Source organism: Microtus oregoni, unplaced genomic scaffold, assembly GCF_018167655.1.
Source record: "Microtus oregoni isolate MIOR12 unplaced genomic scaffold, Mior012 000049F_ref0000343, whole genome shotgun sequence".
In the NCBI taxonomy this organism is placed as follows: domain Eukaryota; kingdom Metazoa; phylum Chordata; class Mammalia; order Rodentia; family Cricetidae; genus Microtus; species Microtus oregoni.
This window is the reverse complement of record NW_024543223.1, coordinates 3,518,975-3,545,013: the sequence shown is the minus strand read 5'-3', so window position 1 is coordinate 3,545,013 and position 26,039 is coordinate 3,518,975. Positions and strand designations below refer to the sequence as shown.

The 26,039-nt window shown below is 47.9% G+C and overlaps 2 protein-coding genes across 3 annotated transcripts; one reads left to right on the top strand and one right to left on the bottom strand.

Moving 5' to 3' along the window:
* Positions 1-3,141: 3,141 nt before the first annotated feature.
* On the bottom strand, positions 3,142-20,852 carry LOC121436508 (transforming acidic coiled-coil-containing protein 3-like). Its single transcript, XM_041636478.1, has 15 exons — positions 19,950-20,852; positions 17,945-18,107; positions 17,682-17,824; positions 13,993-14,074; positions 12,932-13,448; positions 11,899-11,951; positions 11,522-11,625; positions 10,635-10,722; positions 10,452-10,553; positions 9,725-9,801; positions 9,601-9,644; positions 8,784-8,944; positions 3,891-3,997; positions 3,683-3,803; positions 3,142-3,410 (listed from the first exon to the last, which is right to left on the bottom strand). Exons 2-15 carry the CDS (start codon positions 18,104-18,106, stop codon positions 3,345-3,347), a joined length of 1,827 nt encoding a protein of 608 aa, XP_041492412.1. The 5' UTR covers position 18,107; positions 19,950-20,852; the 3' UTR covers positions 3,142-3,344.
* LOC121436509 (E3 ubiquitin-protein ligase TM129) lies at positions 20,254-25,573 on the top strand. Of its 2 annotated transcripts, XM_041636479.1 has the most exons (5): positions 20,254-20,280; positions 20,742-21,043; positions 23,013-23,487; positions 23,925-24,084; positions 24,197-25,573. In XM_041636479.1, the coding sequence occupies exons 2-5, from the start codon at positions 20,839-20,841 to the stop codon at positions 24,443-24,445; spliced, it is 1,089 nt and encodes a 362-aa protein (XP_041492413.1). In that variant the 5' UTR covers positions 20,254-20,280; positions 20,742-20,838; the 3' UTR covers positions 24,446-25,573. The 2 variants fall into 2 exon arrangements, with proteins under 2 accessions (XP_041492413.1, XP_041492414.1); XM_041636480.1 differs by lacking the exons at positions 20,254-20,280; positions 20,742-21,043 and adding an exon at positions 21,084-21,424.
* The last annotated feature ends 466 nt before the right edge of the window (positions 25,574-26,039 follow it).

Genomic DNA, 26,039 nt, shown 5'->3' with positions numbered 1-26,039 from the left:
AGTTTTCAGTAGGACTGGAGAGGCCAGGCAGACAGAGCCAGTGAGAAGGCCTGGCTACAGCCTTCTACCTCTCGAGGCGTTTAACAGTACCCCAAGCAGCAGGAAAACTTTGCCACCATATTGCTGCCCTCCTTGTGGGTAGCTGGTCAAGTGAGAGAGGTGCTGCCATGTCCTGCATCTGGCTAGCCTTTTTCAGCTGGCAAGTGCCGTTTCTCTGGGCCTCAGCATCCTTGTCTGTGAAGTGAGCAGGTTCTGCCATGCTCAGCAATTAAGAACCCCCTAGGTGTGTGTGTGGCGGGGGAGGAGAGGAGGGAAGGGAAACTAGTTGGTATGTAAAATAAATGGGAAAAAATGTTAATAATAACAATAATAATGATAATAAAAGGCCGGGCAGTGATGGCACATGCCTTTAATCCCAGCACTTGGGTGGCAGAGGCAGGCAGACTTCTGTGAGTTCGAGGCCAGCCTGGTCTATAAGAGCTAGTTCCAGGACAGCCAGGGCTATGGAGAACCCATCTCAGAAAACCAACAAAAATAAAGAACCCCTAGGTGAAAGTGTATTTGTCCCATCTGTGTAGGGCTGCTATGGGATGGGTCTTTGGCAAGGAGTAGTGGCATGGTCCTAGGAGACGTCAGAAGGTCACGGATCTGGGAGAACATGGTAGTGAATTTCAGAGATTGGGCTGAGCATAGAGGCCTAAGATCCAGGGATATCTGCCCCACAACGCTGGCCAGGTGTCTGTCCCAGGAATGCCTATCTAGCTGTATTGACCTTTTGCCTTAGCAAGACACTAGCCTCCAAATAGGTTCAGCTTAGGTTTTCTGGGAGGCCTAGGCTACTGAGCTTTTGAGTCTGTTTTCCATAAAGGCCCCCACTTATCTCTATGGTAACACACCCAGATGGCTTTAACTCCTGGTGGTAGCTACCTGAGGACTTCCAGCCTCCAATTGCAGATTAGCAGGCAGTCCCCACAGCAGGTCCTGGTTGAGGGGTGTGTACTTCCGGAGTGACTGACACTTTGGTCTGGGTCTCTCTTTGGGTGGGACCCACATTCCATTTTGAGAGGAAACATTTTGCCTCAGGCTTAGCCACAGGCGTGGGCATATCCCAGTATACTGTATACTAGCCCCTACAGCATGAGCCATGGCATATCCCAGTATACTGTATACTAGCCCCTACAGCATGAGCCACAGGCGTGGGCATATCCCAGTATACTGTATACTAGCCCCTACAGCATGAGCCACAGGCGTGGGCATATCCCAGTATACTGTATACTAGCCCCTACAGCATGAACAGTACTGAGTCTCAGTCGGACCCAGATCCCCTCAGCCTACTTGATGGTTCTGGGGGCTGACTAGGTCACAGCTGTGTTTAGGACCAGAGGCTGGGCCAATGCCTGTTCAGAATTCCTGTGCTTTCTAAAGCTGAACACATGCTGTGTGCCCAGCCCCACTCCTGCACTACACAGGGGTCTGAGGCGCTAACCCTGGTTGCTGCTTGATTTGAAATGGTCCACTTTGGAGCCTGTCCTAGAACTCAGAGACCCACCTGCCTCTACCTCCCAAGTGCTGGGATTAAAGGTGTGTGCCACCACCACTGCCCTGCTCTAGACACTGCGCTTTTAAGTGTCTGTCCGGATGTAGCACGATCCACAGCTTCCTTCATCTGCAGGGTAGTGGAAAGCTAGAAACCAGTGGGAGCTACTACTGCCCTCTTGAGACAGCAATTCTTTTTCAGAGACATCTGCTTGAGCTCCTTGCTCCATGGAGTCTTGACTGTTTGCCTTAGCAGCACAGATGTAGATGTTGGTGTTTCTATACGCTTGTGCCACTTCAGCAGTGAACTCATCAAGCCCTGGCTGCTTAGCTTTTGGTTTTATATAGAAACTTAGGTCTATTTGGCTTTTGTTCCCAAGGTCTCAAGGATAGGGTGTGTGAGGTTTAGGTTTGAATAGGAAAGGCCCAGTGGCACTTTATTAGGAGGTGTGGACTTGGAGGAAGTGTGTCACTATGGAGGGCTTGAGATCTCATATGTTCAAGCTACGCTCAGTGTGGTGCACAGTCTCCTGCCATCTGAGGATCAGGATGCTCCTTCTCCAGCACCAAGGCTGCCTGCATGCTGCCATGCTTCTCACCATGCTTGATAAGCATGCTCAAGAGGTGTTTTCTCACAGCCAGGGAAACAGGATAGCTGACAGGTAAGGTAATGGCTTTCTTTAGTCTAAGGCCAGAACTGGGCTTTGTGTAGCCAGTTATCCCAAGAGGTAACTTTCCATCTTGGAGGGAAACTTCTTAAGATACAGAATGTTCTAAAGGGAGGCAAAACATTCTATTCTTCAGGGAATCTCCAGGTAGTAACTCAACAGCTTTAGGAAGTCTCTGAACTAACCAGATTCACTAAACCCCACCTCCCTCCCCAGGATTCCATAACAGAGGTTCTCAACCTGGGGGTCAGATGACCCTTTCCCAGGGGCCACCTAAGACCCTCGGAAAACACAGTATTTACAATACAATTCATAATAGTAGCAAAAATTACAGTTATGAAGTAGCAATGAGGGCTGGAGAGATGGCTCAGAGGTTCTGAGTGCAATTCCCAGCAACCACATGGTGGCTCACAACCATCTGTAATGAGATCTGGTGCCCTCTTCTGGCACACAGACATATACTGTAATCATAATAAATAAATCCTTAAAAAATGTTTACATTATGCCAGGCGGTGGTGGCGCACGCCTTTAATCCCAGCACTCGGGAGGCAGAGGCAGGTGGATGTCTGTGAGTTCGAGACCAGCCTGGTCTACACGAGTTAGTTCCAGGACAGGCTCCAAAGCCACAGAGAAACCCTGTCTTGAAAAACCAAAAAAAAAAAAGTTTACATTTATTTATAAAAAAAAAAGAAGTAGCAGCAATGAAAATAATTTTATAGTTTGGGATCACCACAATATGAGGAACTGTATTAAAGGGTTGCAGCATTAGCAAAGTTGAGAACCAATGTTATATAAGGACTGCAGAAAGATACTTTCAGGGAGGTCTGGTGCCCCCTTCTGGCCTTCAGGCATACAGACAGAATATTGTATACATAATAAATAAATAAATAAATAAATAATTAAAAAAAAAAAAAGAAAAGAAAGAAACTTTCAGCCAAGCTGAACTACCTGGAAAAACAGAGGCAAGTGAGCTTGTTATAAACAACAGGACCTGGGTTGATTTTGAGTTTGAAATTAAGAAACTTTATTCTTCAAGGTAATATAACTTAGGAATGAATAGGGGTTAAAGACCACACACAAAAGACAAATCAGATAGACAAAGAAATGGGCAGACAGAGGGTTGGTGATGGCTGGTTGCAGTCAGATCTTCTCCATCTTAGAGATGAGGTCATCACAGATCCTGGTCAGTTCATCATTTTCTTTAGTCTGAAGGAGAAAAGATAAGGCTGATTTCTGTAGGGTCTCAGAGGGAGTGGCACCTGGCTAGGAAGGTCCCACCCATCTCAAGTAGGAAAAGAGACTAGAAAGGAAAAGGCTGGCTCTGGACTTACTGAAAGAAATGGCTAGTAGGGATATAATTAAACAACAACAACAAAAAACAAACAAATAAAAAAAACAAAAAACAAAACAAAAGATATGGCCAGGCAATCCTTGTATCAAAGTCAACTCCGGAGCAGGGCCTGGAGTTTGTGCCCTACCTTCTGTTCCACAGTCTTCTCCAGTGAGTGGATTTGCATCTGTGCCTTTCTTAGGCTTGCCTGGAAGGCCAGTGCCTCTGCTTGGGCCTTGCTATGCACTTGGGCAATCTCCTCATTAGCCCTTGGGCAGAAACAGACACACAGGTTAGGCCTGACCCTGTAACAAGTTAGCTAGGCCTCCCTCCCAAGACGGGCATCTGGTACTCACAGGTTGAGCTTCTCTTCTGCATGGGCCTTCAGTGCTTGGTACCTCTGGCCCTCCTTTTCAATCTTTGCTATGTATTCCTCAACACATTTCTTCAGAGAGTCTTCATTCTTGAGAATGAGCAGACAAGAGCATTAATGGTACACTGTCCCATCAAGAGCCAGGCCTATCCAGTCTGGGCATATAGGGAGTCCCAGGGGAAGGGGCAGACTTAAGGCTTTTGGGGACATTAGTGATACAGAACTTGGCATTTTCCCTTTAGAAAAACCCTCTTGATGTATGTTTACGTCTATCCCATCTTCAAGGTGCAAACATCTGGGTCTGACCCCTAGAGTAGTACCTGGCATCAGTTTCTACTTAGGAGTGCAAGGCACACTACACACGGCAGCAGCACAATCAGGTGGGATGTATGCAGCCTTGCTCCCCACTCACTCTCCGGGCTTCTTATACTCACAGTGAAAGCTGACTACTGAGGATCATGTAGCAGGAGTTAGCTGGCTCCCAAAATGACTTGTTTCCTCCATAGACACCACGGGGAAAGTCCAGTTTGCCCACCACCTGACATTTTTGTTTGTTTTTTGAGACAGGGTTTCTCTGTGTAGTCTTGGCTGTCTTAGAACTCACTCTGTAGACCACGCAAGTCTTGAACTCAAGAGATCTGCCTGCCTTTGCTTCCTGAGTGCTAGGATTAAAGGCCATGTGTCACCACTGCCCTGGCCCAGTTTGCCTTTTCTTGCAAGGTTGTGTGTGTGTTGTGAGCATGCATGCATGTGGTGCTGCTGGAGATTGAGCCAAGGGCCTCATGTATTCCAGGCATACTACCACTGAATGGGGGATACCCTCAGTCTCCTCTGAGGCTCCATAACAGCCAAAACCTGTGTTTCACAGATCTGGCTGTGCTTCTCCACCAGAACCTACTGGATACAGTTTGTCTTGTTGATAGAACATCAACTACTTTTCGTTGGCCTGGTGCCAGGATCAGGGACAATAGCACAGCTCATGGCCCCACTCCTTTTGTTTTTGGTTTTTCAAGACAGGGTTTCTTTGTGTAGCAGTCCTGGCTGTCCTGGAACTTGCTACATGATCCTCAGTAGTCAGCTTTCACTGTGAGTATGAGAAGCCCAGATGATGGAGGAAGGTCATTGGCTAATAAAGGCACTGCCCTGGCCCGTTTAATTGGTTAGAGCATAGGTGGGAGGAGAAAACAGGACAGAACGCTGGGAGGAAGAGGAAGTGAGGTCAGAGACTTCACAGCTCTGCTCTCTCGGGAGCAGACGCCTCAGCAGAGACGCCATGCCCCGCTCCTGGCATGAAGCTCCGACCCAGGATGGACTAGGCTAGAATCTTCCCGGTAAGACCGGTTCTCACAGATTATTAGAGATGGGTTGATCGGGATGTGAGAATTAGCCTGTAAGTGCTAGAGCTAAAGGGCCAAGCAGTGCTTAAAAGAATACAGTGTCTGTGTAATTATTTTGGGGCATAAGCTAGCCATGTGGGCGGCCTGGTGTGGGGGACGCAGCCCTGCCGCCCCATATTACTACATTTGGCGCCCAGACGTGTGAACAACTAAACCCACTTAAAAAACCTGAGAAGGCTTAAAAATAAGGGAAAGAGAGTTTAACACAGATTTTTGCTGTTTGTTGGTGGCGTGCTGTAGAGAGATTTCCTGATTCAGCAACAGTAGCAGAAAAAAGGCTGTGTCATTTTAAAGCGCGACTTCCTGGGGCTGTGCCGCCATTGCCATCTCTGTCTGGCTCCTGCGGGAGACAGAGCTTTTGAATAGAGCATTTGGAGTAAAGTGCTACGATTTGTTTGATGGCAACTAGACTCGCTGTGTTCTCGGGTCTACTCTGCTTGCCAGAGGCAAGCAAGCACCTCATCTAAGAGAGGCTTCCCGACTCAGCTTTAGCTGCAAAGTCTGCAGCTCATTAAGAGGTCCTGCCACGAAACACTTAAATGGTGTTGATGAAAAGCTGAACGCATGCTTTTCGGTTTTCAGCCGTAGCAGGAAAAAAGCTGCACCGTTTAAAAATGCCGGCTTTCTGGGCCATCCTGCCAGGGCAAACTCTGACTGTTTGAGGCAGGAGGGCCGGCTACCGAGAGAGGACTTGAGTGTTGTCTGTTGTAGCTCACTTGCTGGCAGGGACCTTGAAATGCCATACAGTTGTTGCAGTAAACATGGCTACAGCCTGTATATCCGCCATGAGGCTGTAAAGCTAAGGAATGGACTGGATCTAGCTGGCAAAGCCACGCCTTTAGTCCTACTGAGATTGCTTGGTAAATTAAAGACTCGTGTGGTCAGAAAAAGAGAGATATACAGTAAAGAGAGATTCAAAGACAAAGAAAATTTCTAAATGGTTTAAAGTGTGTTAAAAATATATGCAGACTAAAAGTTGAAGTTCTTAAAGTAAAAAACATAAAAAAAGGAAGAGAGTTGTTGTGTGTGGTAGCACATGCCTTTAATCCCAGTGCCTAGAAGGCAGAGACAAACAGATCTCTGTGAGTTCAAGGTGTAGTAGTGTACACCTTTAATCCCACTGCCTGAGAGGCAGAGACACGCGGATCTCTGAGAGTTCAAAGACAGCCTGGTCTACAGAGATATTCCAGGTCAAAGATATACGCTCAAAAAGCAAAAAGTTAACCTAGGAATGTCACAGCTTAGATTCTTAAGCGCCTAGTGATTTAAAGGCGCAAATCAAAAGTGCCCCTGGATAGTAAAAAATTGCAGATTCACAATAGGACAGATTCAGACCACTAAATGAGTCACACTGTGGATGAATGTACGTAGGCTTGGGAGAGAGAAGAAAAAGAATATAGGGAATAAAGTTAATGGTTTAAAAAAGTAAAAGTAAAGTCTTTAAAGAGACAGAGTACAGATAGTTAAGAGATTAAAAGAAATAAAGAAAAATAAGCCACATAAAAATGGAAAATTCACAGAGAGTCTGGATTATGTACATTGTGTTTTCTTTAAAATTTTTGACTGTGAAGGAGCTAAGTACAGAGAGACATTTCATTATATGGGCTGCCAAGTGGAACCAGAACGGATATCATGAGGGTATGATTTCAGAATTTGGATCTAAGGATATGATACTTTGGAAAAGAGATTCTTCTTTTGTTTTCACAGAGGATCAGACCTTGTGGATTACATTTATCCCGATTTGGTATGATGGACCACGCCCTCCTGAAGGGTTGGTGTGAACGCCTTCAAAAAATTGCTTCACTCAACTGCCAACTGAGATGAAGCTAACACACAGGTTATACCATGAAAGACCTAATTAACGACGCCCCCATTCAGCAGGAAGCAGTTTGGAGAGAAATAACTGCGCCCATATTCCCAAAATATGTTTATAAATGTTCTTTTACATTTAAAGGGGGATATGATATAGATATCAATAATTTGCATTAGTATAGATTTTGCTTTATTGATAGAGATTTAAGGTCAATTTTGTTATATGTATAAGTGTTTCTGATTTTGATTAAGGTATTGTGATTGTGTAGTTCATTTAAATATGTACTGTATAATTAAGAAATATAGGTTGTTAATGGATAATCATCGATAATAGTAAAGCTTGTAGTCATGTTAATTAGATTTTCTAGATATATAGAGATATATTTTAGATAGACATTCTTCATGTCTTTCAAAGATTACAGAATAGGACATTTAATGTTTTAATAACTGAGGACTTTTCATGACAATGAGACACTCTGCTCCTGGCAGCACCAATGTACTTCAAGAGGAAGATGGGCATCGAAGAGGCTTGTTATGGAGTTTGATAGCCATTTGGGCAAGAAACTGCTCTTGCCTGGACTATTGCATAAACTGGACACAGAGAACCCGCAGAGAGAGGACTACTGAACTTGCCTAAGGTGAGATGATCTTTCGGGGTTCCTGATTCATGAAAGAGTCTGCGAGACATTCTGCAGGACACAACAGATAGTGACTGAACTGACTTTGAATTTTCCTGCTTTATGGAAATGTCTGCTGGAAACCATGGGCCTGAAGGCTGAAGATGGATGCCCCAACGATACAGAGGAACTTTGGGTGACTGTCCAGGCAGCGAGATGTCTCTGTCATTTCTAGAGTTTTAAAAGTTGCTTTTTTCTTGTTTGCTTAGGTAGTATTGTATCTTTCTGGAGTCTTTAATGGAGTTAAGAATAGTTAGTTAAAGTTATAGTTTTCCTTAGTTATGATAAAGATTATTGTAACTTTTACTTGATAACTGTTTTGTTATATGTAATTTTGCTGTGTTAAAGCCTTTTTTTTTTTGTTTAAACCGAAAAAGGGGAAATGATGGAGGAAGGTAATTGGCTAATAAAGGCACTGCCCTGGCCCGTTTAATTGGTTAGAGCATAGGTGGGAGGAGAAAACAGGACAGAACGCTGGGAGGAAGAGGAAGTGAGGTCAGAGACTTCACAGCTCTGCTCTCTCGGGAGCAGACGCCTCAGCAGAGACGCCATGCCCCGCTCCTGGCATGAAGCTCCGACCCAGGATGGACTAGGCTAGAATCTTCCCGGTAAGACCGGTTCTCACAGATTATTAGAGATGGGTTGATCGGGATGTGAGAATTAGCCTGTAAGTGCTAGAGCTAAAGGGCCAAGCAGTGCTTAAAAGAATACAGTGTCTGTGTAATTATTTTGGGGCATAAGCTAGCCATGTGGGCGGCCTGGTGTGGGGGACGCAGCCCTGCCGCCCCATATTACTACACCCAGAGAGTGAGTGGGGAGCAAGGCTGCATACATCCCACCTGATTGTGCTGCTGCCGTGTGTAGTGTGCCTTGCACTCGAACTCACAGAGATCCACCTGTCTCTGTCTTTCTAGTGCTGGGATTAAAGGCGTGGCCCCACTCTTATGGGCTATGCCCTGTAAAACAAGGATCAAAGGGGATACAACGCACCTTCTGGTAGCCTTCAATCACTTCTTTCTGCTTCTCAAACCTCTTGAAAAGGTCAGAGAAAGACTTTTCCATGGAGTTCAGGTCTGCAATAAGTTGGTCTCTCTCTTTTTGAACCTTTTTGATTTTGTCTTCTGCGAGTTCCTTCTGTTTCTCAGCCTCCTCTTAAAAAGTTAAGTATTTGGGATTAGGAAGCAGCTACTATACTGGATGCCAGAAACAGCCCCAAAACAAGGGGTGAGAGAACAGCAGGAGAGATGGGGAGCCAGGAGCAGGGTGCAGCACTACTACGTGTCCCATAACACAACAGTCCCCCTTCCCCTTTCATGTTCTCTGGGATGTGACAGGTCTAGAACATGTCTGCTTCTTCCATGTCAGCCTCATGAGGAGCTTGGCCCAGGACCTAGCAATGAGATGCTTAAGGTAAGATGTTTAGCAAGACTGGAAGAAGCAGGTGCCAGTGTGGTAGACTTAGGGTTCATGTGCTTTATGGGTCTCAGGGGAAGGAGAACAGGAAGACCTGTCCTGGCCACTGTCGGCTTCGTAGACCCCTACCAGGACACCTCCATCTCCACTCTGATACTTGCAGTCATCTCTGGGGAGGGGAAGGCAGGACAGGGCATGGTGTGACAAGCTGCACTGTGTCTGTTCCTCACCTCACTAGAGCTCTGGCTGCCAGCTGTTCAGTGAACGTCATTCACATGGGGTCCTCTCTTCACTGAACCTCACCCTCAGTGGCTCCAGAGCACAGGTTAGGAGAAGAAATGGGCGGTATATTGTTATCTCAGAACACAAAGGGAGGGATGCAGCTAGCACTCACCCATTGATTTGTACACAATCTTCTCAAACCCATCCATGATCTTCCTATAGAAGGAGAGAAGATGAGTATCTGTGGCTCATCACGCAAGTGGAACTAGGTCATAGCACTGGTGCTGCAGTCTTACCCCATCTCCAAGTACTTCCTGTTGAGGTCCTCATACTTGCTCCTCAGCTCCAAGTTCTCCTGTTGTGTTGCATTCACCTAGAAGCCACATACCTGGGTTGGCAGGTGGACCACAATCACAAGTCTGTGGGGTGTCTTTCTTACTAGGGATTGTTTCCTTCACATCCAAGGTCTCTGGAGTCATGCCACTGAGCTATGGGAACTCCATTCATAAAGCCAAGAAGTAGGGCTGCTGGCCATGTTAATGAAGGCAACCTGCTGCGGTGGAACCCAGCAGGTACCCAGGGAGTATCTCTTAGTGTGTTAGCCAAATAGCCACAAGAGGGCGCCAAAACCACATTCCACTAGGCTGTATTCAGCAGGTATCAAAGACCTGAATACAGTGTGGAACCCTCAGGCCTGTCCTGGGGCTATTCATTGATTTCTGAGACATAGAAGATGTAGGAGATCCCTGTAAGCAGCTGCATCTGGTCAGAGTACAAACTGCTCTTAGAATAACCTGTACCTAGCTCTCAGCTACTCCTCCAAAACAGCCTCCAATTTTTTTTCTTCTTCTTCTTGTTCTTCTTAAGTTAAGAGAGAGGGTTTCACTGTTTAGCTCTGGCTGCCCTGGAACTCACTTTGTAGACCAGGCTGGCCTCGAACTCAGAGATCCATCTGCCTCTGCTTCCCAAGTGCTGGGATTAAAGACGTGCACCACCACTACCCAGTAATCAGCTTTTTCTTACCAGTGCGTCTAGGTCTTTCTGGCTGTATTGTAGCACATCTTCAAAAGGTTCAGTCAGAAGGAGGCCTCTAGGCTCAAGGACACACAAGGGTGGGCCTGGCACCTGTGTGGGTAAAACATAGGCTCTCAAGATCTCATTCATCTTTTGAGACCACAAAATTTGCAATGATGATAAAGTGCTTACTGGAACATCCGGAGCTCCTGAGAAATCTAAGTCCACAAGCTTGCCTTCTATTGGATTTCCCAAGCCAGGCTCATCTGCATCCTGTTCACTGAAACCAAACAGGCAGCAAGATCACCTCATGATGAGTATTGAATAGGGCATAAAAGTCAGTTGTGCTGTCTTAACATGCTTTGTGTTTGGGTCTTACTCTAAAAACAAGCACACACAGGCTAGAAGGTAGCACCGGGCCTGGAGTTACTGGCTCATGTCCCCTTCCCCTGCTTGTCTCCTCACTCTTCCTATGAGCCATGATTCATTTCTCATAGCAAGCTGCACAGCCATGGTAGATACCTTACTGGGATGTCTTCAGAGCACACAGGGCGAATACCTAGTTAGAAGTGGCAAATCTTTTCTTCTCTGGTTTCAAGGGTCTTGTGTTAGATTTAGCAGGTAATTCTCAATATGACTTTGACTATATTTTTTTCCAAAGTAGCAGACACTAGCCTGGATTTTTCCCATAAATGTCAGACTTAGAGGCCCTATGGCTTCTGTCACAACCATTCAGACCTGCTTTTATAGTACAAGCTGTCATGGGGGATTCATCAAAGAACAGGCATGACTGTGGAACAAGAATTCCACTCATAAAAACAAATACTATCGGACCTGGCCCATTCTGGTACCCTACTGTGTTTTGCTTGTGTCTTCTGGGTGGCCTGTGTGAAGAGAGCATGGGAGAGCTCCCTCCTTATTAAAAAACATGGATTATCTGATCTATGTCCTCTTTGTCCACCCCCATTACTTATTCTAGTTCAGTTAACCCTTTTCTAGAATTTTTGAATCAGTTATATACTTAGTAACAGCCACTAGTCTGCCTAGCTTGTATGAACATCTTCAAAGGAGGGACATACCTATTTGTCACTGGGACCACTGGCATTGGCCGCTGAGGGCTTTCTTTCAGGAGGGGATCAAATTTCAAGTACAAAGACTGCTTCCTCCAGGCTGACTCCTTAAACTGAGAGGAGGAGAGAAAGAACACGAACAATCATCAAGATTCACCATTGCTTTAACAGACACAACCCCAGGAGCCAGCAAAGGGGGCTAGGAAACCACAACACACACTCATGGGTCTAGGATTATTTGGGAGTGAGGGAGACACATGGGTTAGGACTCTATGACCAGACACTATAAAGGAACTGCAGGATGCTCCAGGCACCAAGCATAAATGGCCTCAGCTGACTGGGTCACAGGTTTCAGTTGGGGCTGCCATCAAGTGCTAAGCACCTACCGAAGATGTCCCAAACTGCTCCAGGTAATCTACTTCAGCGCCAGTACCTAGAACTGAAATGGTAAATAATGGTAGACATTTCCCTCAAGTACTGCAGGTACCGAGGGCTGTGCACCCGAGTACTCAACAGAGTGTGATCACTCTTCTTTTTTTGGCGGGGTGGGATGGGGCAGGTTCCAAGACAGGTTTCTCTGTATAACAGCTCTGGCTATCCTGGAACTTGCTTTGTAAAGCAGACTGGCCTGCCTCTGCCTCCTGAATGCTGGAATTAGAGGCATGTGCCACTACCACCTGGTGAATTTTTTTTTTTAGATTAACTTTATGTGTATGTGTTTGCTTGCGTGAGCTATGTAAATATCATGCATAAAGAAGCCTATGGAGAAAACCAAAAGAAAAACAAAACAAAACAATTCAGTAAAAATGCCAGGCAGTGGTGATGTATGCCTTTAATCCCAGCACTCTGAGAGTTCGAGGCCAGCCTGGTCTACAGAGTGAGTTCCAGGACATCCAAAGCTACAGAGAACTTTGTCTGGAAAAATCAAAACAAAACAAACAAAAAGGATCCTGTGGAGGTCAGAAGAGGACACTGGATTCCCTGGAACTAGAGTTTCAGGTGGTTGTGAGCTACCACGTGGGTGCTGGGAACCAAACCCAGATCTTCTATAAGAAAAGTAGTAAGTGTTCTTTTGTTTTGTTTTGTTTTTGTTTTTATGAGGCAGGGCTTCTGCGTAGCCCTGGCTGTCTTGGAACTTTCTCTGTAGACTAGGCTGGCCTTGAACTCACAGAACTCTGCCTGCTTCTGCCTCCTAAGTGTTAGGACTAAAGTTATTATGACTGACCACTGCCTGGCTGGTCATAGTGTATCATCACAGCAATAGTAACCCTAAAGCAACATCTCATCTTTTGAAGGAACAAAACTTTGCATGTGAACTAGTCAGAGAAACAGCCTGTGGAATAACTACCTGCAAACTACAGGAATGTTAAATATCCACAGGATTTATGGGAAACTGGGTGACACCTTAGGGTTGCATACCTTCTGCTGGGTCTCTGAAGCTCTCTTCCTTTAGGTCCAAGATAGGTTCTGGTCCCTGATGAGAAGGCTCCAGAACTGGCTCAGCAGGAGGCGCCACCAGCTCACTGTCCAAGATAGGCTCTGGTCCCTGATGAGAAGGCTCCGGGACTGGCTCAGCAGGAGGCGCCAACAGTTTGCCATCCAAGATAGGCTCTGGTCCCTGATGAGAAGGCTCCGGAACTGGCTCAGCAGGAGGCGCCATCAATTTGCCATCCATGGTAGGCTCTGGTCCCTGATGAGAAGGCTCCAGAACTGGCTCAGCAGGAGGCGCCACCAGCTCACTGTCCAAGATAGGCTCTGGTCCCTGATGAGAAGGCTCCAGAACTGGCTCAGCAGGAGGCGCCAACAGTTTGCCATCCATGGTAGGCTCTGGTCCCTGATGAGAAGGCTCCAGAACTGGCTCAGCAGGAGGCGCTACCAATTCACTGTCCAGAAAACTTGTGGAAGCTGAAGTACTTGAAGAATTCAAGATTCCCACCTAGAGGGAAAGTCAGCATCACCTTGTACAGTGAGGTCCTGAGTGGGAGGCTCTGCCTTACCCAATCTCCTTATAATAAACCCAGATGGGGAGGCAGCTCTAGTGGAAGGGAAATAGTAGTGTTGTATCCCATCCTGTCACCAGAAGATTGCTAGTGGCTTCTCTGCCATGATATTTTGTTTTTGTTTTAAAGATTTATTATGTATACAGTGTTCTGTCTGTATGTGTGCCTACAGACTAGAAGAGGGCACCGGATCTTATTACAGATGATTGTGAGCTACCATGTAGTTGCTAGGAATTGAACTCAGGACCTCTGAGCCATCTCTCCAGCCCCTTTTTCTTTGAGACAAGGTCTCACTCTGTATACCTGGCTGTCCTAGAGACTGTGTAGACAAGGCTGGCCTAGAACTCAAGAGTTCTGCCTGCCTCTGCCTCCCAAGTGCGGGGATTAAAAGTATGTGCCACTACACCTTGATGCCCTGTTATTTTTTTCTACACAGTATGTAACAATGGTGATAGTATCTATCTGTGCACACATACATACCTGGACCTCACCTTCTGCTTTTAGGATCTCGGCTGCCAACTGAACCACAGGTGTATCATCCACTGGGGCTAATGGCAGCTGACTGGAGAGACAAGAGTTATCAGAGCTTGGTCTTCTTCATGTTCCTTATTCTGGTATTAAATTATTATTTACTTCCCTCTTATGCTGGTTCACTTAAAAAGCTGCTTATGCTAAAAGATACATAAAAGTTATGAGGTTTCTCTGGAAGTAACATTGGCTGCTGGTGTCATAGCTACCTCCTGGAGTACCTAAGGCCAGCGGCTTGCTGTGGTACCAATCAGCTTCCATCTGAGTGGTAGCCCATGCTTTTTCTTTTTTCTTTTTAAAGATTTATTTATTAATTATGTATACAGCGCTTTCCCTACATATATGCTGCAGACCAGAAGAGGGCACCAGATCTCATTACAGATGGTTGTGAGCACCACATGGTTGCTGGGAATTGAACTCAGGACCTCCAGAAGAGTAGTCAGTGCTCTTAACCTCTGAGCCATCTCTCCAGCCCCCTTTTTCTTTCTTTTTTTTTTTTTTTTTTGTGGCGAGATGGTTTTACCACATAGACAAGAGTCTGGTTCAAACTCGACCTGACTTCCTCAGCTACAGTGCTAGGATTAGAGGTGAACTACCTGCACTGCTTGTTACGCTGTAATATGTGTTGTGCTTCCAGGAAGACAACTGTGGAGCACCTCTCCCATGGTCTTGCGAAAGGAAGAAGCTGTTCCGCTTCAGCTTTGGATAAACCTGAAACCTGTTTGTCTTGAGACTATGAAGGAAGTAGTATGGTGGCTACATAAAGAAGTAGCATCAGGGATAGAGAGACGGTTCAGTGGTTAAGAGCACTGGCTGCTCTTCCAGAGGACATAGGTTCAATTCCTGCACCCACATGGCAGCTCACACCTGACTGTAACTCCAGTTCCAGGGCTTCTGACACCCCTCACACAGATATACTGGCCTGGAGAGTTCTCCACGTTTGTAGGCCCAGCACTCAGCTGCTCAGCCACAGGCAAGGCCAACCTGTTCTTGGGACTTTCTGGGAGCTTAGCCTTTTTGTCATTATACTTGGAGTCATCCAATTTTTCCCAGTTAAGGTGGTAAGAGCCCCAGAAAGCAGGCTGGGGACATTCATCTCTCTCTCTCTAGTCCCACCATCTCTTTCTTCTGCTTCTTTGGGGGCCTGCTCCTGGCTGGACTCTGATTTCTTCAGGAGAGGCTGGAGGCCAGGTCTCTCTGCCAGTCTCCTTGGTGAAGACACCTTTGTGTTGGTGGTATCATCAGAGAAGTCAAATTCTAGCCTTATGGAGTCATGACTTGAATGGATGACATTTGGCCAGTGGGTTCTTCTTGAGGACTTGGGTCTGTGGCCCCATCTGCCTAAGAGGGCCAGTGGGACTGAGTTCTTAGAACTAGATGAACACAAATGGAAAGGGTCTGGGTGCGTGCTGCTGGCTCAAGGCTGTCTACACTCCTGGGGCAGGCTGAGGCCGTATAAATCAGGTCTGGAGTGTCCTGCTTAGCTTTACTAACTGAACTGTTCTGTGCTAAATAAACTCCTACTTAAACTGCCTCTGTCCCTCTTTTATTTTTATTTATTTTTTTTTTTTTTTGGTTTTTCGAGACAGGGTTTCTCTGTGGTTTTGGAGCCTGTCCTGGAACTAGCTCTGTAGACCAGGGTGGTCTCGAACTCACAGAGATCCGCCTGCCTCTGCCTCCCAAGTGCTGGGATTAAAGGCGTGCGCCACCACCGCCCGGCCCTCTTTTATTTTTTTTAAAGATTTATTTATTAATTATGTATACAGCACCTGCCTGCATGTATCCCTGCAGGCCAGAAGAGGGCACCAGATCTCATTACAGATGGTTGTGAGCCACCATGTGGTTGCTGGGAATTGAACTCAGGACCTCTGGAAGAACAGTCAGTGCTCTTAACCTCTAAGCCATCTCTCTAGCCCCCCAGAGTAACTTTTTTTTTTTTTTTTGGTTTTTCGAGACAGGGTTTCTCTGTGGTTTTGGAGCCTGTCCTGGAACTAGCTCTTGTAGACCAGGCTGGTCTCGAACTCACAGAGATCCACCTGCCTCTGCCTCCCAAGTGCTGGGATTAAAGGCGTGCGCCACCACTGCCAGGCCTCCCCCAGAGTATCTTAAAATTAATGAATGGCAACATGATTCATGCATGCCTAGGCTACCAAGAATAAGCTCATAAGTGACACTCATAACTGGTGCTACTCAGAGCTACCCTCCCAGCAGTATAGGTAGAGACAAAAACTTCCTTGGCCTCAAAGTAGGCTACATTCATAGCAGCCAAGTGCCAACTGCCGGCTCTGTGTTTCTCAGGCTGTTATAGACCAACAGTGTTTGACTTAAACACCAACCTCATCTGACTGAACTTCAGAAAAATACAAAATGAAACTGTAAATTAACAAAGACACTTAAACAACAGAATAAAGGGGGGTTTAATAGGACTGAAATGTATACAACCCCAGAGAAAGGTCGTGACACTAAAGAGCACAGGAGTGACATTTTATTCCTCATGCTTACACACACACACACAAATTTTAAACAGGGGAATCAGAAAAACAGAACAAAATCATACCAGAGACCTCTCCTGTCCTGGATAAAACGTGTCCTTGGTACCAGATTGGCGAAGTGCTAATTCCAAGACCCTTCTTTCTAGGCAAAGCCTTAGTAGCTGCTTGTCATTTTAGTAGGATTCCTGCCAGGAAAATGCCTAATGCACCTATGGATAAAACTTCTCCCCATCTTTTCAGCCACATCTGTTCTTACTAGTTCCTCTTTTGTGAATGTTTACGTGCTGATGTGTGTGCACATTGTGCATGCGTGGTGTATGTACATTTATACATATGTATGTACGTGTGCCTAAGCAGCCAGAAGTCAACACTTGATGTATCTTTCTCAACCATTCTCCACTTTATATCTTGGAGGTCACTGATTTGGCCAGAGAGCCCCAAAGATTCTCCTATGTCCACCTCACTAGGGCTAGAGTTAAAGGTGTATAGTTCTGGGCTTTTTTTTAAAGACTTATCTATTTATCTATGTATTTTATATACATGAATCCTGTCTTCACATACAACAGAAGAGGGCATCAGATCTCGTTACAGATGGTTGCGAGCTACTATGTGGTTGCTGGGAATTAAACTCTAAGACCTCTAGAAGAGTAGCTAGTGCTCTTAACCAATGAGCCATCTTTCCAGCCCATGTTCTGGCTTTTAAAAATGTAGGTACTGAGGACTGAACTCAGGCCCTCATGCTTGTGTAGCAAACAGTACCAAGGGAGTCATCTCACAAGCTTCAATTAGTTGATCATACAGTAATTTCTCTGTCTATGAGCTCTATCTGCTCTCTCCAAGTGTTTGTTGAGTGTGGGAGGGAAGTGCTGATTTCAAGTAGAAGGGAGAGATGAGCAGAACGCCATAGGAAGGAAACTATAAACTTTTCTGGAAATGAGATTTAGTCATTCCATCTAGTTCTAGAAATAGAGATTCCAGCATGGAATGAAAACAGTCCAACCATCTGATCATTGGTTCTCCACTAACTATGCCAGATTCTGCACTTAGGGCCATGATCAGAGAAAAAGTCTAGCTACGACAGGACTGAAGGCTTCTGCAAGAACCCCAGAGAGGACAGACTCACAGGACATTAATGGCGTCAACACTTACTTCTCTTCCTGTAAGCAGACACACTGATTCTTTTCTAATTCAACAGCGCCATCCAGAGCAAAACAAGTCTCGAGTTTGTTGGTCACATTAGGACTTAAGATCCTGCGCGTCTGTGGATCCCGAAGAGGTGTCTGAAAAGTCACCTAGTGAAAGGTTGAGGAGAGTGTACATGTTCCATGATACAAGCCCTCCCATGCAAGCCAAGGTGCTCAGAAAGCCAACCCCAGAGCACCTGAAGTACTTACTTTACAGTCCCCATTTACCTTGGCAGCTTTAGCCTGGTTTTTGGGTGGCACATTTTCTTTCTGTGACAGACAAAGAACAGAGGATCTTCCGGTAAGTTCTGGTTGTGAAAACAGGAAGTCACAGCTTTCTGAACTTTTTTCACTGGGGACATTTTCGTCATTTAAGATATGCAGACTCATTCTGAAAAAGAAAAAAAAAAGTTTATTTATTTATTTTTGGTTTTTTTGAGACAGAGTTACTCTGTGTAACAGTCCTGGCTGTCCTTGCAACTAGCTCTTGTAGACCAAACTGGCCTCGAACTCACTGAGATCAGCCTGCTTCTGCCCCCCAAGAGCTGGGAATAAAGGTGTGCACCACCATGGCCTGGCTAAACAGAATGTATTTTAGTCCTTAGGAAATCAATAATGCTGCAGTACATGTACAGAAATGCCCCATAAATACATCAGGGAGGTACCCCTTCCTGAACAGGTAGAGCTAGACCCTTCACAGGTACAGTTAGTACTTCAAGTAGGTGTCACCTGCCAGAGAAAGCCTGAGTCCCTTGTATCAGGTATACTGCATCTCCTGAGTCAATTACTAATAGAGTTCAGGTTGAGAAAGAAAGAGATCCAGGTGTTCAAAATGACTTCCATTAACGTATTACACTGTAGGGCAAGAACTAGGGGATATAATCCTGGCTCTAAGAAAACCAGAGAAGCCGAGCAGTAGTGGTGCATGCGTTTAATCCCAACACTTGGGAAGCGGAGGGAGAGGCAGAGGAGTATAGGGTCTTGGGGGTGAAACCCTGGGAGCTCTCTGGTTGAAGTGTGAGGAGGGGTCCTGGGGAGGGAGGTCATCACCAAGATAAGTTGCTGCTGACTCTGCTTTAGGAGCCCATGAGAAAAGATGGGAGGGAAAAGGACAGAACCAGAGGTCCCTGGAGTCAAAGAGAGGTAGTCTAGGTTGCTCAGCAAGGTGCATAGGACATGGGGTAAGGAGAAACGAAATCAAGAGCAATGTTCAGGATTTTTGGCCTGAAAAACTGGTTATTAGAAAACATGGGTCAACATAAAGCCAGCCACACTGAACCTTATAGAAGAGAAAATGGGAAGTACAGTTTTTGCTTAGAATGGGATTTTTGTGGATTTGTTTTTTTTGGGGGGGAGTGTTGTGTAAAGAGGAGGCCAAAGGTTGACGTGAGTTTTCTTCAATTGCTCTCTACCATATTGGATTCTCTAACTGAACCTGGAGTTCACTGATTCAGCAAGATTATCTGTCTAGCCAGTAAGCTTCAGAGATTCTCCAGTCGGCCTGCCCAGTGCTAGGATTACAGGCAGGTACAGCCATGCCACACAATTTTTAGGTGGGTGCTGAGGACCTCAACTCAGGTCCTCATGCTTGTTTGACAAGCGTGTTACTGGCTGAGTCATATCCCCAGCCCCTGGAGGGAGCTCTTGGTACAAAGCTTGACAAGTCAGAATTGGGTTCTGCTGTCTTCTTGGTGCAGGTGTAATTGTGGGGTGGGAGAGGGAGCAGACCGACTCGAAGGCACTGGCCGAGGAACAAGAAACTGTCCCTGGGACAGGGGGTTCAGAACGACAGACAATAGAACAGTTTTGCAGAAAAGGTGGAAGAAAGAGACCTGGGCCGATGTCCTGGCTCCGAAACGCAAGTCTCATACACGACACACTCGACAAGAACAGGAACCTAAGGAGATAAATAGTTACGCGCGCCCTCTTTGGAGGACGTCAGCTGGGTCAGACCGAGATCACTGGCAGACCCAATCCGGAATGCAGCCCGCAGGCATCAGTCCTGCCTAGGAAGCTTGAGGGATCCGTTAGCCCAGAAAAGAGGGCTGGGGGTGAGCCGGGGTGGGCCCTCAACAACAACAGAGAGCGAGAGAGAGAGAGAGAGAGCGAGAGAGAGAGAGAGAGAGGAGAGTGCGAAGCTGCGGAAGAAAGCTACAACCCAGGCAGTAGGAATCCAGATCCGCGGGGCTGATCCCCACCCCTCGCCCGCGGGACGTGGGAAGTCGCCCTTTACCTGCGTACTGCTGAGGGCCCGCGCCGACGCCCACAGCAAGGGAGGAGCGGCGTCCCTGCTCCACGCTAGGAATCCGAGATGACGAAATGATGAAAGAATTCCAACCGGCTCTACTCTCGCAGTCCGTGACCGACGGCCGCTGAGTGAGCCCGCCCCAGATTCAAATACCGAGAGTTGACGTTCCGCGGCCAATCAGCGCGCGGCAGGACCAGAACGCCACAGAGGCGGGCGGCCAATATCAGGCCGTCCTGGTCCCGCCCTTCACGCGCAGGCAGTTCCGCTTCCGGGATTGAGGGCACAGTGGGAGCGTCGGGGCGCGTGGGAACCACAGGTTAGCACAGCAGGCCAATTCGGCTAGTCGGTAGCCGGACATTGTGGTGTCCATCATCGCCCCGACAGTCTCAGGGTCGGCCGCGAAGGCGGTCAGACAGCAGTTCGCCCTGGCTTGGCTTTTCTCAGCCATTAAATAGAACCAGCTGCAGTGTCTTCTCCGAGCTGCTTATAAGGGAGAGGATGCACCCATGCGGGGGGTCTCTGGGTGGCTCACGATTTGTGGGTCGGCGCGGGGTTCCGAGGGTCTCCCCAGAGTGCCCGGGGCGGCCTAACGAAACTGTCTTCCAGAGTGGTCTTCGCGTCACTCTATGGGGAGATTGTCACCTGTCCCCCACAGGACCTCACGGGCAGACTCAGGCGGGACTCCATCTCCTAGAATGCTTTGCGGGCCCCTTGACAGGCGTGTCTCAGTCTCCCAGAATGCCCCTCGGGCGGCCTGACTCGAACTCCGTCTCCCAGAGTGCCTCGCGGGCGGCTTTGCGGTGGTGGCGACAACCTACCAACTGTCCGGAACTGGACGCCCCTGTCTCTTACCGGCTCGGTGAGCGGTGTCGCGATGGACAGCCCAGAGGTGACCTTCACTCTGGCCTACCTGGTCTTCGCCGTGTGCTTCGTGTTCACGCCCAACGAGTTCTACTCGGCCGGGCTCACCGTGCAGAACCTGTTGTCGGGCTGGCTGGGCAGCGAGGACGCCGCTTTCGTGCCCTATCACCTTCGTCGCACTTCCGCCACGCTTCTGTGTCACTCACTGCTGCCGCTGGGTGAGCCTCCTGAGCGTCGGCCAGTGGATGGCGCTTAGCCGGGCACTCTTAGAGTGAGGAGGTTCTCCGCCGGAAGCGGCACAGATGCGCGTCAACGGAGGTGCAAGCGATCGGGGTCCCTGCAGCCCAGGCTGTAAGCCGAGCGCTCTTCCTGGTTGGGAGGCGACGGCCCAGGCGCTGGTTGGTCTGCGAGGGATGCTCGGGCAGGGCCGGACCCCGGTCTTTTACGTCGTTGTGAATGGAGTGCAGAATCGTTCAGCGTGTTTGCCATGTTGGGCGGTTTCTAGGAAAGGGCTCCTGTTGACTCCTTACAACAGGAGTCGGAGGGCCGCCAGGGAAAGGTGGGCGTGGCGAGAGCGGGCAGAGATGAAGACCGTCAAGGTTGGGAACACTGGTTGCAGTCATCTTTGCCAGGCTAGTGGGAACTCTGAGAGGCCCATCCGTCAGCTGTTTGGAGGATGCGTTAGGGGAACTGCTGGGATAGAGCAGGGATTGGAGGCTAGGAACCAGATGAAGGAGACCTCTGGAGGATACAGGGACACGGAAAGGCAGGTCTGGGAGAACTGATGTCTGATGGCCTGACATATTTGTGGCTCTGGGCACAGGAATGATTGGTGTGAGGATACAGCAGCCTGGGCTCTGGGGAGGTGGAGGCAGGTGTGGTAATAGAAGCACTTGGGCTTGTTTTGAGAGGAAGGTGCGTTAGGTTACCCCATTGGAGAACTGGAGATGGAGCTGGCATGGCCGGGTAGTTGTTTAGCTTGAGAACCTAGTGCCCTGTAAGGCAGATACAGAAGGTGGGGCTCTGAGGCAGGACCCCTGACCAAGGGCTGTCTCGTGGATTTTTGGACGCGCCCTAGCTATGCTCATCTCGTAGGCACTCCCATGTCCCAACAAGGATCCGGATGTTAGCAAGCACAAGTCACCCATGGCAGTTATATTGAGAACAGGCAGACAGTGGAGCTGGCTTTTGTTGCTGTATAACCATAACAAGTTAGTTTGACATGTAGTGAGGTGGCTCAGAGTCAACATTTACTGTTGGTTATGGCAGATTGGAGCCTGCCCATATAGTACCTTACCATCTACTTTATAATTCTTTTCCATGTTTGAGTTGTTCCCTGTTGGGCCAACAGGGCCCTAAAACTGGTTCCTTTGTTCTTACAAATGCCCAATCATTGAGTACTTGCTTACTTTTTTCTTCTTGCTTACTTTCTTGTACAGTGTCCCAGCTCTGAAATGGGCTATGTTGGATCTGCCTCCTCAGAGGATGCAAAATTAAGAGACTACGATGTAGGCCAAAGAACTGCCTTAGATAAGCCTGTGGTCAGTTCTACACAGTCATGTGTTTCCTTTGGTTTTTATTTATTTTGTTGTGTGTGTGTGGGGGGTGGGGTTCTGCCGACTGGGTTTCTCTGTGTAACAACTCTGGCTGTCCTGGAACTCCCTTTGTAGACCACACTAACCTCGAACTCACAGTCCTTTTTTCTAGGACTTTTGTTTTTGTTTTATGAGATAGGGTTTCTTTGTGTAGCTCTGGCTGTTCCAGAACAAGCACTTTAGACCAGGCTGGCCTCAAACTCACAGAGATCCGCGTGTCATGCCTCCCAAGTATTTGGATTAAAGGCATGTGCCCCTACTGCCTAGCAACTTTGATTTTCTTTTCCTACTTGGCAGTTCCTGTGAAATAGTAGTAGTAGATTGCAAGCATGTTCCTCTAGAATGTGGTACCACTGCTGTCACTAAGGCTGAGGCAGGCCAGCTGTGGAGGTGCAGGAGTCAGGGTGATATGTTCTGGGAGCTAACCATGCTCTAGGTTCCAGGGCAAGACTCAGGGCTGGCGATAAAAAAGAGGTAGTTTCTCCCTTCCCCCAAGCGCAGAGCTAACACTGTGATCTTCAAATGGGTCACCATGGGAGGAAGGTAGCACCCCACAGCCTGGGCTTGCCCTGAGATGTCTTTTCTTCTGCAGGCTACTACATGGGCATGTGCTTTGCAGCTTCAGAAAAGCAGCTCTACTCCCCTGGTCAGGCCTCAGAGGCCTGGCAGCTCTTCCTTCTCCTGGCCGTGACCCTTCCCCTTGTCTCCTGTACCCTGATCTACTACTGGTCCTGGGACAAGTGGACTCGACACCCACTGGCCCAAACCCTGGCCCTCTATGCCCTTCCACAGTCAGGTTGGCAAGCGGTTGCCTCTTCCATCAACACGGAGTTCCGGCGGATTGACAAGTTTGCTACTGGGGCACCCGGTGCTAGAGTGATTGTGACAGACACATGGGTAATGAAGGTGACAACATACCGTGTGCGTGTGGCTCAGCAACAGGATGTTCACTTGACTGTGACAGAGTCTCGGCAGCATGATCTCTCACCAGACTCAAACCTACCTGTACAGCTTCTTACCATACGTGTGGCCAGCACCAGCCCCGCTATGCAGCCCTTTGATATTCGGTAAGTGTGTGGTGGTTCTGGATGGCCAAGACTTTCACTGTCTGCTCTTCATGAACCTCTTATGAGGTGCTGAGAGTGGAGCTGGACTGAGCTACTCCTGGGCCTATATGACTTCAGTCAGTTGACCCCTTTAGAGCCGTCTTCCTGCAAGACCCCTCTTGCCTTCAGTGTTCTCTTTGCTGTTCCTTCTGCCTTTCATTGAGCTGTCCCTCCAGCTTCTTGAGATCACCTAGGAATGAAGATTGGTGGTACCTCAGCTCCAGCGTCTTCCTATCCTCTATTGGGGATGAGGAGACTCTGCCTACAGGGCCATCTTTAGTGGCTACTTCACTGAGATGGTTGTTTTCCCTGGCCTTGCCTATTTTTGGTTATGAGTGGTTTTAGGTTGTGGATCCATGGGCAGATTGGCTCAGCTCATCAAGCCATGCCTCTTCCAGGCTGAACTCAGCAGAATATGGTGAACTATGTGAGAAGCTCCATGCACCAATCCGAAGTGCAGCCAATGTGGTTATCCGCCAGAGCCTGGGTGACCTCTTCCTAGAAACGTTTGCGTCGCTGGTGGAGGTCAACCCAGCCTATTCAGTGCCCAGCAACCAGGTGGGGGCTGGCCCAAGTGGGAAAGTGTGTGTGTGGGGGGTTCCCCTCTCTTCTCCTAGAACCATCTTGTAGGTCTTTTTGTAACCCGTTTTGTTCAACTACCTCTCTGTAGGAGCTCGAGGCCTGCATAGGCTGCATGCAGACACGGGCCAGTGTGAAGCTGGTGAAGACTTGCCAGGAGCCAGCGGTGGGCGAGTGCCAGCAGTGTTACTGCCGTCCCATGTGGTGTCTCACTTGCATGGGCAAGTGGTTTGCCAGCCGCCAGGATCCCCAGCGCCCTGACACTTGGCTGGCCAGCCGTGTGCCCTGCCCTACTTGTCGTGCCCGCTTCTGCATCCTGGATGTGTGTTGTATACGCTGACCATCACAGCCTATTCTGTGTCTTCACTAGCTACTTATGAGGAGCAGCTAAAGCTCCTTGACCTTGGCAAAGGTTCTAGTCAAAGCACACACGTATCTACAGCCACTCTCTGCCTTAAATCTGTGGTAGGTTGAGGATTTTGATTTAGAAGTTCTCATGGAAATGTCCTATCCCATACCTTCAGCATCTTCTCGCCCTACTCACCTCCAGGTGGGGCTGATATTTCACATAGATTGCTCCAAAGTCCCAAAATGTTGGAATTTGGCCTAGAGTTTTCATTTGGCCGGTTTGCCTTAATTCTATCACAGATCATATCTGCCCCTCAGAACCCTGAGAGTTATAAGCCAGACCTACATCTGTCCCAGAGCCTATGATGTTGGGTAGATGTTGACAGTTGAGAGGGTTACCAGTGGTGCCACTCCAGTGCGAAGTCCTTTTCTACAGCCAGCCGAGGGGCCACTTCTGGGTAGGGAGGCATGAGCAACAACCTAGGGCCAGGCCAGTTACTCATGAGGGTTGCATATGCTTTAGAGGGCCCACAGTGCTTTTGGTGTCTTCTCTTGCTTCTTTAGTCCAGGGGAGGCCAAGATCTCATACTCCTGGCCCTAGGAAAGAACCGGAAAGCCACAACAGTATCCAGAAAGAAACCCACCAGGGATGCAGTACAGGGTTAGCTAGAGTCCTTGTGGGTTGCTTGGATCAGGAGAGGGTACCTCAGTGGTCAAGGTTCTGATGGACATACCATTCACTTATCTGTAGTGCAGGTGGGCAGCGGAGAGGCTGCCCTTTACTCTCCACCTCTGACACAAGAAACTGCTGGAGGGAGTACTTTCCTTCAGCTTGTGGCCCTGAAGCTCCTACATTTGCCTGCTTCAAGCAGTAGTGACAGACCAAACTAGCCTCTTACCCAGTCAACACTGCACCTAATTCGAGGGATTTGCTAGCAGAGGAAGCCCAGTTCTGCCTGTCCTGAAGCATGGCTAGGAGTCACTCAGTTTCAAGGGCCACCTATCAGGGGCCAAATGGTTTGAGGTTATTTTATTTTTTAACCACAGAGAAGTTAATTTTATAATGATAAATGTAAATGTCACAAAATGACACAGTATTTAATAAAGTGTTACTTTCCAAGTGATGTACTTTATTTTATTTACCTGGTAGTGAAGCCAAACTTTTGCAGCATTTGGGGTAGTGGCTGGGGGATGTTGGGAGAGTGAGATGAGTATGAATATAGACCAGAAAGCCATTATTAGAAATTAGTGTCAGTGTTTATAGTGCGTTCGGAAAGGAAAACAGGGCTGGCATTCCAGACACAGTGCTCAATGGTTGGGCACGCTGCCCTTCAATGAACTAGTTTGCCGCTCTGGGCCAGGTCCACCCTTAAGGTAGAGTCGCGGCTGCCTACACCATCTGCGACTAGGATAGTGGGGTCTGCAGGGGCTCGGCCCTCGCGCTGGTGACTCAAGCAGAGAAGGCGGCATCAGAGTCCAGATAACCTTGGAGGGGAAAAAGAGACCACTGAGTGTGCTGGCTACTAAGGGAGCTTTCGCAAGCCTTGCCTTCAAAGTTATGGGTTTAAATTACAAGCGGGCGCCCC

Bases quoted from the DNA above. Each gene is read 5' to 3' on its own strand.
- LOC121436508 (XM_041636478.1), bottom strand. From the start codon at position 18,106: ATGAGTCTGCATATCTTAAATGACGAAAATGTCCCCAGTGAAAAAAGT. The intron at 10,723-11,521 runs GTATGTCCCTCC...GTTTGGTTTCAG, and splicing joins GTGGTCCCAGTGACAAATAG to TGAACAGGATGCAGATGAGC. The intron at 9,802-10,451 runs GTAAGAAAAAGC...TGTGGCTTCTAG, and splicing joins AGAAAGACCTAGACGCACTG to GTGAATGCAACACAACAGGA.
- LOC121436509 (XM_041636479.1), top strand. From the start codon at position 20,839: ATGGACAGCCCAGAGGTGACCTTCACTCTGGCCTACCTGGTCTTCGCC. The intron at 23,488-23,924 runs GTAAGTGTGTGG...TGCCTCTTCCAG, and splicing joins ATGCAGCCCTTTGATATTCG to GCTGAACTCAGCAGAATATG. The intron at 24,085-24,196 runs GTGGGGGCTGGC...ACCTCTCTGTAG, and splicing joins ATTCAGTGCCCAGCAACCAG to GAGCTCGAGGCCTGCATAGG.